Below are 16,666 nucleotides of genomic sequence, written 5' to 3' on the forward strand. Positions count from 1 at the left end.
AATCATCCTGTTCGGAAGATTAGGGTAACAGTGTCAAGGGTGCAAATATGTGGGTCTTCAGGGCTTTCTCTATAGCTAGCATCTGTCTATCAACCATTTTCATTGTCTGTGTGACAACCAGGAATGCTATGAGTGGTCCTTACTATAAGCAAGTTCTGGATTCTCTTTCTTTAAGACTGCATAGTGTAGGTTACTTAGAAGATAAAATGTTTTCTTTTCTTTTTATGCTCTCTTTCTAATTCTCCCTGATGCTTAAGCTTTCGTAATGAAGCATATTAGTTTGGAATGTGGGCTTGGTGCTCCCCTGTGTGGTAGATCACTTGTTCATGCTGTGTGCTCTGGGAGGCAATGGGGAAACAGGCTGGGCTGGGGCTGGGATGGTATTACCTAGACAGATTTAGCTGGTGATTGCTCTCCCAGGTAAAAATGTACAAATCTTGGAGCCTCCACTACCATCACCACTCAACATATTGGGTAGACAGTGGGATGGCAGCAGTAAACATACATGTGAGGAAGATGTGCTGCAGGTCAGGTGGGTCCATTTGCCACAAGAAAGCAGCAATGTTAAAAGAACAGCACAGCACACCACAGGAATATATAAAGCTGCTTTAAATCGCAACAGTTGCAATTTCAGCCTTTCCCTGGAAAATATTCAGCAAAATGCACATAGACACACATTTCACCATCCATGAATGTTGGGCACCCAATGGATAGCTCATTGTTTGGGTAGCAAAGGGCCTGCCTCCTCCTTGCCTGCATAGGGAGAGGAGAGTGCTTTGCAAGTGAGGAGCCTGCTGCATCTGTAAGGGAATATTGAATAGATGATGCTCTTTGATTGCTTGATGTTAGATTGGGTGATTTTTCAGTTCATCTACCTCTCTAAGATCCTGTAATGCAAGAGGCAGTATATTTGCTTGACAGTGACGGCAATGAAGGCCACATTGCACCAGAGTGTTCGTAATCTGATGCTTTGCTATCAGAACTGTTCTTTTTCCTGCGTAGCCTCATGACTTCCTTTGGTATTTTGTTTCCTGATACTGATGAAACTTGGATGCCAGCGGAAGGCTATTTTCAGATGAGATGAACTACAAAGGATGTTGTGAATAAGATCACAGAGTAGGTCTTCAAGACACATTTTATAAGCAAAAACTATGCTTGAACTACAAACCCATTAAAGAATCATTATATCAAACATCAGCATTCCAAAAATAGTCATATGAAAGAGAACCGCACTATAGGGCCAACTGCATTTTGACATTTGAGGCTTTGAATTTGAGGCTGTAGGGCAGGTCTTGTACTTCAACTTTGCACAGACATTATTTGTATCTGTCAGGACAGATAAAATGTGTTTGAGATATGGGTGGGGAAATCTGCCAATTTTGACTTCTCTTGGTTTCTCATTTTTCCAATCTTAAATTCAGTTTCTGCATTTCTACATATGTACTTTAAAAAAAGTCATTGTGAAAATTCATCAGCATTTCAATGTACAAAAGTATGCATATTTTTGCACACAATTTTGCCTATTGCACACATGTACAAAAGTAATAAAAAGTGCAGTGGCACCATAATGACTACGGGCTACTTCATATATACCATATTCAATCTCAGAAACTCTATACACACAGATGGGACATTGGTGCCTTTATTTATACACACCTATAACCAGTGGGTGCCATTATTCCTCCCCTTTCCTGACTGTGTCCAGAAATCACCTAATCTTTTGTCGCTGGAATGGCACACAGGTACAATGACTCATTTCTCTTCCAAGGTGTTATATTGACATTAAGTGGTGTGGCCTTTTTGCTGTATATTTTTTCTTCAGCTTTATCACAGGGGCTGGGCTGGGCTGGGCATGTGGGTATAAGTACAAAGCCTTTGTTCAGTTGTTACAAGTCAAGGAAAGCATAAGACCTGTACTGCCAGGATGAAGCCGTTGATCCTTTTCATGTTTTGCATTTGGCTGGCCAGTGGATTTCACAGGTAAGCACATTTCCATGGCTTTATTTTTTCTTCTTTCAAGCAGTAGACGTTGCCCAGTCACAAGGCTTAGCTGTGAGGCTCAATCCTGCAAACTGCAGGACACTTAAAACTAGCGTCCCAAATTTGTTACAGCACACAGACTTCCAACATTGGCACACAAATGCACCAAGAATGTGTGGTGAATGATGCTCCAAAGCAAAGGCGCGTGGGGATCAAATCTCACACTGTGTGGAGCGTTGCTAATGGGATCCACAGAGTGCATAACAATACATGGCAAATAATGGCCAACTGCAGAAAACATATTTGCCACTTCATCTAGGTTGGCTTTCTATTGATATCAGGCAATAACTATCTCATGGTAACAACAACAAAGCCAGAGGTGAACTCATAAGAAATACGCCATGGACAGAGTTCTAAAGATATGAGCAATAAAAACCATAGAGTTGGTGGCAACTACTGTATAGTTGTTCCTCATAAGAATGCTTTTCTTAGTTTTTACACTGCAGCATTACTTAGCGTATTTTTCGCCCTCTTCTGCTTCCCCTCAGAGTTCCCCTGAGAAGACATAAATCTTTGAGGAAGACTTTGAGGGAACGTGGGCAGCTGTCTCAGTTCTGGAAGGCCCACAAGTTGGATATGATCCAGTACACCCAGGACTGCTCGGCTATCCAGGAAGCCAATGAGCCACTCCTCAATTATTTTGATGTAAGTTAAGAGCTGGAGCGGAACCATGAGAAGCAGCAATATAGCAGCGACAAAGGAGACAGATGTTGCATTGTTGTTGTTGTGTGTGGTTTTTGCATGAAGGACCTTTAGACAAGCTCCCTGTCTCCCCCCTTCAACCGAATCTATTCAAATTCAGAAATTAGATAATATATGGCACCTTGCCATATATCTGCTCTGCAAGCTGTTGGCTTATTCCTTTTCTTTTTGATGGGTCACTTTGAAAAGCAGCTCTGGTCTCAGACAAAAGGTTCCATTCAGTATATGCATATATGTAATGAATCCAATTATTTCTACATTTTACTTCCCTTATGTGGGGAAGAACATAATTATAATTTTATGTGCTCCCCACTTCCTCCAAGCAACGAGAAGTTCCAAGGGCAGCACTTAACCCAGCTTTGGTTTCCTTTGGAGGAGAGCTCACTGGAGACTTAAGGCATTTACAAATTTACAAGTTCAGCACGGGTGGAAGCAGGCAGCAAAGCACACCTACAAGCAGGAAATCCACTGCTGCATATCAGATCACAATCCCCACCAGGATACCATCTAATTCTCTGCCTCTCTTTCAGTCCCGCCAGACTGGTGTTTATCTCGCCGCTCCTCTAGTATATTCTGCAACATGTCCCTGGTGCAATAATAGTGCATTAGTGATGGATTTATACTGGATTGTCTATGCATTGTTTTGCTTTGTTAGCTATTCTGTGATGCTTCCCCAATGTTGTTGCATTATTGCTATCTGAAGGGGCATCGTGGGGAAAGAATCCCATTCTTTCCACCAATAAGATGTTCTAGTTAGAAAGTTGGGATGGTATATCACATTAGCTGTGTACTTCTAGGTCAAGATACAAAGCTAAAGTTCAGGTCTCTTTTTCGAAGTCCCTAATTCCACATGTCTGTGCAAAGGGGCATATTGCAAACGCCGAATGGGCAACGGTTGGGAAAGGTTTCTGCTTTTCTGTGGCTGCGCTGAGTATTTCCCCATCACAATATCTGGAAAAGAAATGTTGTTTTTTTCCTTTCTGCTAGGTAGAATATTTTGGACGGATCTCCATCGGGAATCCTCCTCAGAATTTCACTGTGCTCTTTGACACAGGTTCCTCCAACCTCTGGGTGCCATCCGTTTACTGTGTCAGCAAAGCTTGCGGTATGGATGGGGGTGGGAGGAGAGGAATGGGGTGCGGGTGGACTTTGGTTGTGTTTAAAGAGTAAATTCACTATAAGCTGCAAAAAAAAGTGATATGTAAGGGTCAACTCCCTGAGGCGAAGGCAGTGGTCAGGTTCCTTGGTTACAAATCGCTTTGTATCCTGATGTACAAATCACATCTTGATTTTACATATCATGGAGACCCATGAAGAACCCACTTTAAATTGTGCTCTGTGCAAACTGTTACCATGCAGTTCAGAGGTGGTGAACCTCAGGCCTTCCAGAGCTCTCTTATCTCGCCCTCAGGAGACACCTCTGCTCCACACCCATCCTCGAGTGCTTTGCCCAGCCAGAACTTGTTTCTGAATTGTGATCGGGCCTCTTGCTTGCCTGGATGGAGGGATATGTGTGTAAGCCTCTGCTTTGCATGGAGCTGACTCCCTTGTTTCTCCACCTGCTTCTTCACCTCTGCTCACCTGCCACTGGCATATGGCCCCTGAAAGATTGCTCATGAGGAAATGTGGCCCTCAGGGCAAGTTGTGTTTGATGGAAAGCTTTAATAAAACCTTATTTGAAAAGCACACACACTTAGGCCTTTCATCATAGGGTCAGGCAATTCCCCCTACACCTCCCACCGATCTTTCCATATGGCTGTTTGTAGTAGCTTGATACTTGGATATAGATCACATCACATCATGGCTTCTGTGTGATACAAATTAAAGTGGGCTCCATCTGGTGGCTGCGGTATGTAAACTGTACTTTATCCCATCTGTAAAATGGGAGTCAAATTATCTTCCTCCCCTGCTGATTGTGTTGCAAGTTACTCTCTTGTGATTGGAAAGTGTTTGCTATAAAATGAATATGAGCACAGGAAGAATCTGTTGTAAAGAAGGGAAAAAAGAGGAACAGTCTGGAGGGGAAATGATTAGCCATGGAAATCTTTGTGTTAAGTCTTACTTCTTCTTGCTTGTCAGGGTGTGATCATGATTTCACCACAGGGAGGCGCATTTACTATGATAAATGATGAAAAAAAAGAATACATTCAGACAGATTTCCTGAGGAATGGTGATAGGAAAAAGCAGCTTGGGGTGATTTTTCTAAGTAAAAAATTATTGTGTAAATAAGCGAGGCGCTGGAAGAATTGTCAAATAGTGAATGCAAAATAATTGACTGTAGTCTTCTGCATGTTAACTCAGGAGTAAGTCTTGCTGTGTTCAGTGAGACCAAGGTTGTTTCCACACAGCAATTTTGGGGGGAAATGGTGCTGGATAAAAGTACCCACATGATGTCATCCACATCAGAATTGCGTCTCATATCCCCCCTCGATTTAATATGGACAGATTTTTTTGGGGGGGTACTACTTGTTGGATAATTAATACTTGTTGGATAATTAATACAATATCTCTGGGTATTTCTAGGGCATTCCTCAGGTTTCTTGTTATCAAATGTCACCAATCCACACTGATTAATACAGGCCCCAATAACTCAGGTGTTACTCTAAGATGTAATTACTGGCTGTGTATTGTCATCCTGAAAAGGCAGTAACAAATATCACCTGATTCACCCCAAAACATATGCAGTACTTTTCACTGGAATCTATCTGCATCATTGCACTAGATTCTTGCTTGAAAGAAAGACCGATTGAACACAATGGCACTTCTGAGGGTAAGTATGTGCTGGGCTGGGCAATGAGGGTTCATGCCGCTATAGTTCCATATTGTTCGTCATATGCCTGTTATGGAGTGCCATATTTTACTCCTGCAGTGTTCTCACAATTCCCCCCCCTTTAAAACCCCCCACAGCTACACACTCCAGGTATCAGCCATCACAATCCAGCACCTACAGCGAAGTGGGGACTGCTTTTTCCATTCAATATGGCACAGGTAGCTTGACGGGAATAATTGGAATGGATCAAGTGACTGTGAGTAAAAGACCCACTTCTTTCTTTTATGCTTCTCAAAGCCTTCTTATCATATCCTGTTCTCTTTTGAGTGTTACCTGGACAAGACAGGGCCACACATGAACACCTTTGAGGGGCAGAGGGCATCCTTGTTTTTCTCAGGGTTTCAAGTCTAGAACTCTTCCTAGCTCCAAAGGACCTGATCTTAGAAGATGCTCAGCACTCCTAGTTCATATAAATCAGGATGTTCAAAGAAAATGACTACAATGTCTTGGGCTGTAAGAGATTCTCCTGTAATATTTACTGCACCTTGAACATATGAAACTGCCTCACATTGATTGAGACTATTAGTCTTTACATCCCAATATGATATACTTTAAACTGGCACCAGCCCAGAGTGGCTGGGGCAACACAGTCAGATAGGCAGGGTACAATTATTATTATTATTATTATTATTATTATTATTATTAGTCCAAGGCCTTGGCTGAGTCTGTGTAGTCAGGCATCAACTCCAGTCTTTTCTCATGTTTCCTTGTTATATCTTTCATTGTACATAATTTCTGTAATTTTAAGTTTGGCTTTAAACTTTTTTTTACTATTGTGTTTTGATATTAACATTGTGTTTTAATTGTTGTAACTAGCCCTAAAACATTAAGATGAATGACAGGTAATAAATTTTAATAATAATACTAATATCCCAAATGTTTCGTTCTCTCTGAACTTTACCTTGTGGGTTTCACCATAACTGGTTTCTTACGTGACCATAGGATGAGAAATAATGTGTAGGACTTCTGCCCTCCAGGTTGAAGGAATCACTGTAGCCAATCAGCAGTTTGCAGAGAGTGTCAATGAGCCTGGCAGCACCTTTCTGGATTCAGAATTTGATGGGATCCTTGGTCTGGCCTACCCCTCCCTGGCGGTGGATGGAGTCACCCCCGTCTTTGATAATATGATGGCTCAAAACTTGGTGAACTTGCCAATATTCTCTGTTTACCTGAACAGGTATGAGAACATGACCAACAATGCCAGTCACTGGCTTGTCTTTCAAGGCCAGCATCTGCATTAAATAAAATAAATGAAAACTGAGACCAAAAGGCAAGCAGATGGTGACTATTTAAACATGCAGAGATTTAAAAGACGCAGGGAATTCATGTGAAATATCAGTGGAGTAAAGTGGAATTACACTGATGGAAAGTCCCACATCAAAAGAAATCCCAATTCTTTTCCAGGAACCCAGATTCCTCTATAGGAGGAGAGCTGATCTTTGGTGGGTTTGATCCTTCCCATTTTAGTGGAAGGCTCAACTGGATTCCAGTCACTAAACAGGGATACTGGCAGATTCAACTGGATAAGTAAGTGCCTCTTATTTCTCGGTGTTGGAATTCTCTGAAATGACAGCACAGAAAAAGATGGGAAAGTTTGTAGAGAGAATGCTGCAATGAAAATCAGTAATATGCTTTCCTGACATCAACAAAGGCCAAAATCCAGGGAACTGAAGGCAGCATCCAACTAGCATGCTCTGTCATCACACAAGGATATCTGCTTGTGCAATGGACATTTCCCACTTTTCTCCCCCTGGGTGCCTTGTGCCCTTCCCAAATCTGCTCCCCAGAACAGGTGGGGGGAGGGGGGAAGTTCTGTTGTACAAGCAGATATCCTTGCACTGATGGAAAGCGTTATTAGACAATTGCCTCGGGTGCAGAAATTTCAGGCTACCTTCCCCAGTTATGTAAAGGAGGCAGATGCTGCCTGTAGTTTTGAAGCTTAGCAGATCTGGCCCAATCACCTTCTAAATCCGGCCTGGGGACGGTCCGGGAATCAGCGTGTTTTTACATGAGTATAATGTGTTCTTTTATTTAAAATGCATTTCAGGGTTATTTGTGGGGCATAGGAATTCATCCCCCCCCCCCTTCAAAATATAGTCCGGCCTCCTACAAGATCTGAGGGACAGTGGACCAGCCCCCTGCTGAAAAAGATTGACTACCCCTGATCCACACCCTTTATTCAGGGCTGATTTCATTGTCCTTCTTTTCAGTATCCAGGTGGGTGGAACAATTGAATTTTGTGCAGAAGGATGCCAAGCTATAGTGGACACAGGGACGTCTCTCATCACAGGTCCTTCTGAAGATATAAAGCGAATGCAGACATTAATTGGAGCAGTACCTATGGATGGGGAGGTAGGTTCTGATTTGGAAAAGAAACTCACTGGAGCATCTCAGATGGAGTGGCACACATCTAGGGCAAGCTCTATACTTTTCTCCTTGCACTTCTGTTTTACTTTTTGCAGGTTTTAGGGCTTCCTGGTCCTCCTTTGCCTTTTCTCCATCATTAGGAATTGGGGGGTGGGATTTGTCCCAATTCACATTTAACGGTGAATTTACCTGATTTGCACCTTCCAAAAGAGCACGAATGAGAAACACAGGCATCCTTTTTTGAATTTGCACTTCTCTGAATTTTGCAATGCTGTTTTGCAGCCATGTACAGTGGAACCTCGTGTTATGTACCATCTCCCTTGAGAACGCTGCTGGTTATGAACTCTGCTAACCCAAAAGTAGATGCTCCCAGTTGTGACCTTTGCCCCAGGATGCGAGCAGAAATCATGCGCTGGCACCGTGGCGGCAGCGGGAGGCTCCATTACCGAAAGTGCGCCTCATGTTACGAGCAGTTTCAGGTTACAAATGGACCTCCGGAACGGATTAAGTTCATAACCAGAGGTACCACTGTAATGTGTATGAAAATGCACATACTAGTATAAAGTGTGCATATAAATGCATCTATTAGTGAAAATAAAATGCAAAGATGCATGATATTGGGGGAAACTGCTTTGCAAAAATATATATCTTAAACAAATTACATAGAAAAATATGTGTGTTGGGGGAAATCTTCACTAAAATCTTGATGGCTTTTCATGAAGGCTAATTAATTGGTTGTTGTTTGTTTGCAAACTGAGAGAAACTGAAATTGACTAATTTGCCCATCCGTATTAATACCTATCTAGGTTTGGGGTGTTTTTGGTTGTTGTTTACTTTGTACTGCATTTGACATGCCACTTTAAGTATTCATAAGTGTCTGCTAAATACAGTTTTCAAGTGAGGGTCTTTTTTTTGGAGGAAGGAGATGGTTTTTGCGGGTGAGTTCTCTGAAATGACAGCCCAGATGAATTTAGGAAGTTCTTTGGGAGAAAGCTGTCATGAAAATCAGTCAGATGCTTGAAATTGAAAATGGCCAAAACCCAGGGAATCATGCAGCTTGCTCTAATATTTCACAGCTGAAAAGAGGGATATGCTTGTAACCCCCTAATTCTCATATTGAGGATCACTTCATGAGCCTCATTCCTCCACTGCCACATGCTGCTGAAATACAGATAGGGAGAAAGGGGGATGTGTAACCTTTTCACTGACAGCTGTTTTTTTTCTGCTATAACTTGTTACTTCCAAGCTTTTTCCCCCCTTATGCAATTTGAAATGCATATTTATGAGGCAATGCCTTTACATGCACATAACTTTAAATGACCCAGTCCACGAAAGAATGCATCCAATTGTTTCTTCTCCTGTAGGTAGACTTCCCTTCCCCAAATTGCATAGGTAGGTTCTTTTATTGGTTGGTTTTACTTCAAAAATCTGTATTTGGACCATAGCAAGCATCTCCGTTGTTTTGCAGTATGCCATGGAATGCAGCAACCTGAACGTAATGCCTACCGTTACTTTCACAATCAATGGGATCCCTTACACTCTTTCCCCAGGGGCCTACACCCTCCAGGTAAGTCCTCTCTCTCTTGGGTCCTCTTCTGCAAGACAAGAATGACTGACGTTTGTGAGGAAGTATGGGCTAGTTTTGTGAGATCTTTCTTTAGCTCCACATTGAGGAAAGAGGCACGAGAACAGTTCTTCTTTCGGAATAATAGTTTCCTCGTTAAGAAACTTTTCCATGAACTCAGATTCAGAAAAGTCTGTACAGGGATCATGCGTCAAATAGGTCAAAACAAAACAGAACTGTGGCAGAACTCCTAGAGCTGCATAGCTTGGATTGTGTAATGACAATTGGTTACCTATTAACCCTCTTTAATTGAACTCTACAATCAAAACAGTTTAAGAAGGGACGAAAGGGCCACAGCTTCCATGCATGCTTGTTACTTATATGTCAAGGGGGAATTTTAATCTGTACAAGTAAATGATGATACATAATAATTCACAAGGTGTGGGCATGTGCACACACAATTAAGAGTGTGTGTTTGTGGCAAGGCGCCCTTGCCATTGAAAGGATGCATAAGGAAGATTGAGTTTGGAAGGCAACCCTAGCTCCCTTTGGATCCTTTTATCAGTGATAGGGAAACTTCCTTCCTACTGAAAGGATACCAGGAGGAGCGTGATTGGCGTGAAGGGTGTCAGAGGACACAGCATGCATTCTCTGAGTCCAGTTGCCTCACTTCTCTCTAGCTTAGGTGAATGAAATACAGCAAAACAAGTAGAACCCAAACTGAAGGAAAGAAAGCTCCAGGCAACTTACTTTCCTTTATCCTGTCTAACTCCCAACCCATGAGCAAGAGGACCTTGTGGGTTGTGTTGCAGATAGGAACCAGAAACTACCAGTGGGGTTTCAAACTGGCCATCAGGATTTGTCCTTGCCTTGTGGTGCTCTCAGTGCTTCCACTTTATTTGCCTTTTGAAAATATAAAATGGTAAAAACAGCCTGTAGCAAAGCATTTTCAGTTCAATGGATGAAACTCCTTTTCTGTGTACAGAATGTTGGCATCCTGGATTGGGAATGATTTGCTCCCTGATAAATTAATATTGTTTGCCCTCACATCTATAATTGTTTCTTTCCCCATTAGGAGAATAGCGATGGGATGGCACTCTGCACCAGCGGATTCCAGGGCTTAGACATGCAACCCCCAGCTGGACCGCTCTGGATTCTGGGCGATGTTTTCATTGGTCAATACTACTCTGTCTTTGACCGTGGAAATAACAGAGTGGGGTTGGCTCCTGCTGTCCTGTAAGACACTTGGGAAGTATGGGAGTCAACGCACCAGGCTCTATTATGTCACTTGAAGGTTTTCTTTTCTATTTTTGAACAAACACTTTGATCAATACTAGATTCAGATTCTAGTGTCACAATCACTGATTGACCTGTTCGCATGAGATTCCCGTTCCCTTCCTTCTCATGCAACAAAGAGAAAATGAGACTGTGCCCTTAATTACTTAAATTGGCATGCCTTTTTGCTTTGCTGTTGTTCTTCGGATTTGTTACTGTAAAAGAAAATGTGGAGGTAGGTAGTTAATTTTTAACTGGCAGCATTTTGTTCATTACATTGTAAGTTCTTGAACTGTTCATATCACTTTTTTCAATATTTCAAAAGGCACCTTATGGTAAAGTTTTCACAATATGCAACTGTTTTTAAATTTATATAGATAAACAAAAGACAGGGGATTAATTAACAATTCTTTAATCAACGGAGTCCCCTTATAAAGTGCTTTCTGTCTTCCTGAAATAATACTTGGTTCCTGCAATGCTGATGTTATCTAGGTGTTTTTCTGGAAAGGAAGAATAATACAGGGCTAGATGAAGTATCACAATTCAACACCTAATTTAAATGGGTTGCATTCACTGTAGCGCTAAGGAGAACATTCAATGTTCAAAGATTTCTTCTTGGGCAGTGGAATGTTCTCCCCCTCTTCTCCCTCTTAATCTGCACCTTCTAAAGTTATTTTGGGAATTCCCCCAATTCCCCCAAAGCAGATTTGGGGGTGGTGTGTTCTGGGCTGAAGGGGGAGAAGATGGGGCAAAGTCCTGCTGTGCTAGCACTAATATTTGCACTGCTGGAAAAAATGTAGTTGAATACCAACAGATGGTTTTAATTTTGCTACATGGCAAGGAACAACTGGTTAACATCGGTGTTGCTAACTTGGACTTTTGAGAAATACTTTGGCTTCTATAAACATTTTATATACATACATACATACATACATACATACATACATACATACATTGATATCCTGCCTATCTTCTCTCATGGGACCCAAGGTGGCATTCATGTGGTTCATGGGCAGTCACCCATTCAGATACAGACCATCTCCTTATTTGGAAGTAACATGTCAGGCCCAGACCAGTTACTGGTGTTGCTGCTTCAGATTCTGATATGATTATAATGACTTTAATGTTTTGGTTACAATACTGTGTTTTTATCATTATTGAATTTGGTATGGGGCCACCGTATTTGCTCTGCAAATGAGCTTAACAAATAAATGAATAAAATTGCCAAGAAGAATTTTGTAGCAGTTTTATTGTAATTTAACTTGCGTCTTAGCACATCTTTAAAACATCTGATGACAGCAAGGTATGTTGGCCTAAATATAAAAGAATTGCTTGCTTGATTATTTACTTCATAACATTTCTACACCACTTGATCTTAAATTAAAATTCCAAGTGGTTTACAAAAAAATATGTTTAAAAATGCTAATGTTCTTCAAGGGGTTAACTAGCACCCAGGATTGAAGAATGCTATTTCTCACATTTCAAAGGCAGAAGAAAGATAAGATGGGAATTTACTGTTATATTGCAGGATGATATGCAGGAAAGGTATAAGATGTAAGAGTTTTGACACCTAATTGCTTAACAATAGGAACAACAAATGGGCTTTAAAAAAAAATTTAGGCACTTAAAATGAAGAAAGCTTGTGAATGAGGACTTCTAGCTCAGTTCTAAATGCTGATCTACTACTTTGCATCTGACTCTAGCAGGTGGACTTTGAGGGCGTTAATATATTTACTAGTGTGCGCATCCCTGATTTATACAACTCCTAAGAGTTTGGTCTGATGCTAAAGTCAAGGATTACTCTTGTGTTAAGAAAGTGTACACAACACAAAAGCAGGACACATCTTGGGAATATCACAGAAGGCAGCAGATAAGGAACTAAGGCCCGATAGATATGAAGCTGAATGTGTAGCCTGCACTTTTGCCTTTGATTCTATTTAACTACAGGCATTTCCTTTCCTTTGAAATTGGGACCAGAGGAAAGGCAGGCTTATTGTTCCCCTGATAACCCTATCAGGTTGAAAATCCACCTCACTGACTCCCATGACAATGAGGTATACAGAAAGCTTCTGTTCATGACATGACAGGCTTGGAACACCAATCCTTATTTAAAGAGATTTTGGGTGGCATTTGACTAAATTTTATTCAGAGCAGACCTATTGAAATTAACATGATTAAGTTAGGCCCATTAGTTTCAAGGTCTGCTATGAGTAAAACTTAACTGACTGCTATCCTTTTATTGTTGCACATCATTATGAGGCTATATTTAATTTCCCCAAAGGATTCCTTTTCCAGAAATGGATCAACATAAGGCTCAGAGCTCAATACTTTCAAGGACCACATGTCCAGGCTTCAACTGAAATACTATCAGTATAGCACTTCCACCCTCACCCCCATCAGTGTACTGGCAGGCACTGTACTCATCTTCTCTTTGTTATCTTCACCAAATGTTTTGTGCAGATACCTGCTCGCACATGGTCTACCCCTTTAAAGACTGCAGTTCAGTTTCTGGGTGTACTTGAAAAATCATCCTTAAGCAAACTGAACTGCAACCTTCTGTGAGTTCTGCTCCAATGGACAGGTACACTGTGTGCTCACATGAGCAGTTAAATACACAAGAGAGGAGCAGCTGGGGCCCTTCTATGCTACATAGAATTTTGGAGTGTACCTCTCCAGTAAAGGCAGTGCCAGCACTTGAGAGAGCAAAGCGTCTTGGCTCAGCCATGCTCCTGGGAGTGGGAGCAGGTCATCTGTCCCTAACAACATATGAGAGGAAGAACAGTTATTACAGAGATAGCCCCACACAGAGTACATTGCAGTAGTCCAAGCAGGAGATAACCAGGGCATGTACCACTCTAGTGAGACAGTCTGCAGCCCTGTGGGGTCTCAGCCTGCGTACCAGATGGAGCTGGTAGAAAGCTGCCCTGGACACAGAATTAACCTGTACCTCCATGGACAGCTGTGAGTCCAAAATGACTCCCAGGCTGCGCACCTGGTCCTTTAGTGGCACAGTTACACCATTTGGGAACAGGGAGTCCCCCACAGCTGCCCGTCCTCTGTCCCCCAGAAACAATAACTTCTATCTTGTCAGGATTCGACCTCAATCCATTAGCCGCCATCCATCCTTCCACTGCCTCTAGACACACAGGACATTCACTGCCTTCACTGGGAAGTGAAGCTGAATTTCACTGGGAAACAGAAGTGAGTTTATTGCAAATCACTTCTGGTTCTGTCCTTAAGAGAATCAGAAGCTCAAAGAGGAAGTGAGATTGAAGGCTTTCATGACTCTTCAGTAATCCTCACATCAAAACATATAACTACTGTGATTCACAGCTGCAATCTGCCTCTTCAGCAACCTATAGCAGAACATGTGATTTCATAGTCAAAGAGCCAATTCAGAAGTTTTTTAAAAAACCACACTCCTAGATAACAATGGTAAAGAGGTGATGGGTTTTGTTTCAGTTTTTTCTTCGTTTCAACACTTTATTTCAAAAACTCTCTACAGGGAACTTGGGTGCTAGGCCAGATTCCAACTGTCTGATACACTAGGAAGTTTAACAAGCAATGTCCCCCACCTACATTCTGAAGTGGTACAGTCAAGGACGGTCTGTAACATGTTTCTTCTGCATGTTTGTATCAGCTCATAACCCATATACATAATACCACTGATATCTCCTTCAGCATAATACTTTTCAAAGGAAGAAATCTACATGTTTACCTGCCTGCAAGTTATCAATGCAGATGCAGTATATATATAATTATTTTTATACTGCTCTCCCTTTTAAAAATATAACTACAATGCAACAGATATAGAAATGGGGTGAGCTGAACGTAAGACTGGAAAACTGAGGGAAAACTGAAAGTGACTGATTTGTTCACCATGTCTCTCTGAAATCTTGGAGAGCGGCTGCCAATCAGTGTAAACCAGTCTTTCCTAACCTGCTCCAGATGTTGTCACACTACAGCTCCCATCATCCCTGGCTATTGGCCATGCTGACATGGTCTGAGGGGAGCTGGAGTCCAGGGTAAGGAAAGCTGATGCAGACAATAATGATCCGGCCATGCCAATTATCTGACTCAATATAAGGGAGTTTCCTGTTCCCACGTGTTCAAATAACAAATGAAATTTAGTTGTAATTCCTGCATTGGACTCTAACTCCCATCAGCCCTAGCCAACAGGGTGAATGGTCAGGGTGAATGGTCAGGGAGGATGGGAGCTTTAGTCCACAACACCTGGAGAGCCATAGGAAATCAGTTCCTGATCAACATCCAGTATACTACTTTCATCTTTTAACATATATTGAGTTCATCATCAATAAAATGGAAACCAAACCTCAGCCTTGTCTCAGGTATTTTAAGGACAAATACAATCCAAATTAGGTTCCCAGAAGCAGTATCATTAAAAAGCCAGATGAGCTTATAGATAGAAATATTTGTTTTAGAAGTCTTGTGAATTTTAGGACAATCTTATGATTTTGCAGTTCTGACTCATAAATTGCTTTGCTTTTACTGCCGGGGTTTCTTGGTATGAGAGTCACATGCCAGCACTATGCTTACTTTACTCTTTATTTCCCCAGAAGCTGAAAGTCAATAAACAAGCAAATCTACTTTGCTGTGTCTCCCAAAGATTGTGTCATTGTAATTCATAATCAGGAAAATTTCTGCAGGCCCATGCTGATTGAGCAAGACAGCTATAAAAGCAAATGTAATCAGGAAGTTGAAGGATTCAACAAGAAGCAAATTTATTGACAGCTGTGTGTGACAGAGATATTCCCCCAGCCTGCTAACTGGAAGATCTGTAGAAAAGATTATTTGCATTGCTTATTGAAGAATGGGAAGAATCTTTCTTCCTACAATTTTATAGCAACACTTCAGGTATTCATCACCCAATCCTCAGAGGTCATGTGTTCAATGTTTCTGTCCTGGAATCAATTTCCAGGTAAAGGAAGTTGGCAAAATACGTATGTAAATAAAAGACAGTTTCCCAAGGTTCACAACTATGGGTGAGGGGTGTTGGAACATGGTAGGAACTTCTCAGGTGTAAAGGAATCTGTTAGTAATCATGTGCCTCTGGCATGAAGCCAGTCCCTTTTCATTAAGCACTGAAGTAGATACCTGCAGAACTTGTTTGTTATCTACTGTTGTTAGAATCTGTATTTATGGCTGCCAACCAACCAAAAAATGTGCAGAAATCAGCAGATGGAGCTTTTTGTGGCACGGAGCTAAACATCTTGTTGCTTAGTCCGTTTCCTACATCACTGAAGAGTGATGTAGGTTCTCATATGGGCTAATACCTCAGTATCAGACCTCTGAGAATGCTCCTGTTCTTCTTAAGTTATGCAGAATTAACAGGACTGGAACAAAATGTACACTGCAAGAGAGCAGTATTTTGGGAGAAAGGGAGTAACAGCGGCAAAAACAGAGTGAAAGAGATTTCTCCTCTTCCCAAATGTCAAGCCGATCCAGTGCCTCCTGGTGCCACCTTCAGGGGGAAGAGCCATAGCTCAGTGGCAAAGCTCATGCTTTGCATTCATAAAGTCCCAGTTGAGTTCCTGTCACATACAGACAGGATAGATCCAGGCTGCCAGTCAGTGTGGGGGCGAGGATGAACTAAGCAGAACAGTTAGCATCCTATGGTCCTGTGGCCATTGGGGTTATCAGCTACTTATTAAAGCAAAACAAAAAAAGCAGGTCTGGCAATGGTGGAAACTGTAAATGGGATCTCTTCTGAAAATTAGGAAATGCAACGCTAGAGTGTCAGGGCAGGAGTCAGACACACACCGCTCAAAAGAGCTGTGGCGCTTGTATCACATTTTTATTTTTAAAAGACAGCTTTTCCACAATACAGTGGGGAAAACCCAGAAGAAACATGGGAGGATTACAAAAGG

At 41.7% G+C, this 16,666-nt stretch overlaps 1 protein-coding gene across 1 annotated transcript; it reads left to right on the plus strand.

Moving 5' to 3' along the window:
* Window positions 1-1,886: 1,886 nt before the first annotated feature.
* CTSE (cathepsin E) lies at window positions 1,887-12,012 on the plus strand. Its single transcript, XM_083447204.1, has 9 exons — window positions 1,887-1,980; window positions 2,529-2,685; window positions 3,730-3,847; window positions 5,650-5,768; window positions 6,550-6,749; window positions 6,977-7,099; window positions 7,783-7,924; window positions 9,408-9,506; window positions 10,579-12,012. Exons 1-9 carry the CDS (start codon window positions 1,925-1,927, stop codon window positions 10,741-10,743), a joined length of 1,179 nt encoding a protein of 392 aa, XP_083303330.1. The 5' UTR covers window positions 1,887-1,924; the 3' UTR covers window positions 10,744-12,012.
* Window positions 12,013-16,666: the final 4,654 nt, after the last annotated feature.

Source organism: Podarcis tiliguerta (assembly GCF_965153285.1).
Source record: "Podarcis tiliguerta genome assembly, chromosome: 6".
NCBI classification, from domain to species: domain Eukaryota; kingdom Metazoa; phylum Chordata; class Lepidosauria; order Squamata; family Lacertidae; genus Podarcis; species Podarcis tiliguerta.

Excerpts from the sequence above, each read along its gene's own strand:
- CTSE (XM_083447204.1), top strand. The coding sequence starts at position 1,925 with ATGAAGCCGTTGATCCTTTTCATGTTTTGCATTTGGCTGGCCAGTGGA. Across the intron at positions 1,981-2,528 it reads CTGGCCAGTGGATTTCACAG|AGTTCCCCTGAGAAGACATA; the intron begins GTAAGCACATTT and ends GCTTCCCCTCAG. Across the intron at positions 7,100-7,782 it reads TGGCAGATTCAACTGGATAA|TATCCAGGTGGGTGGAACAA; the intron begins GTAAGTGCCTCT and ends CCTTCTTTTCAG.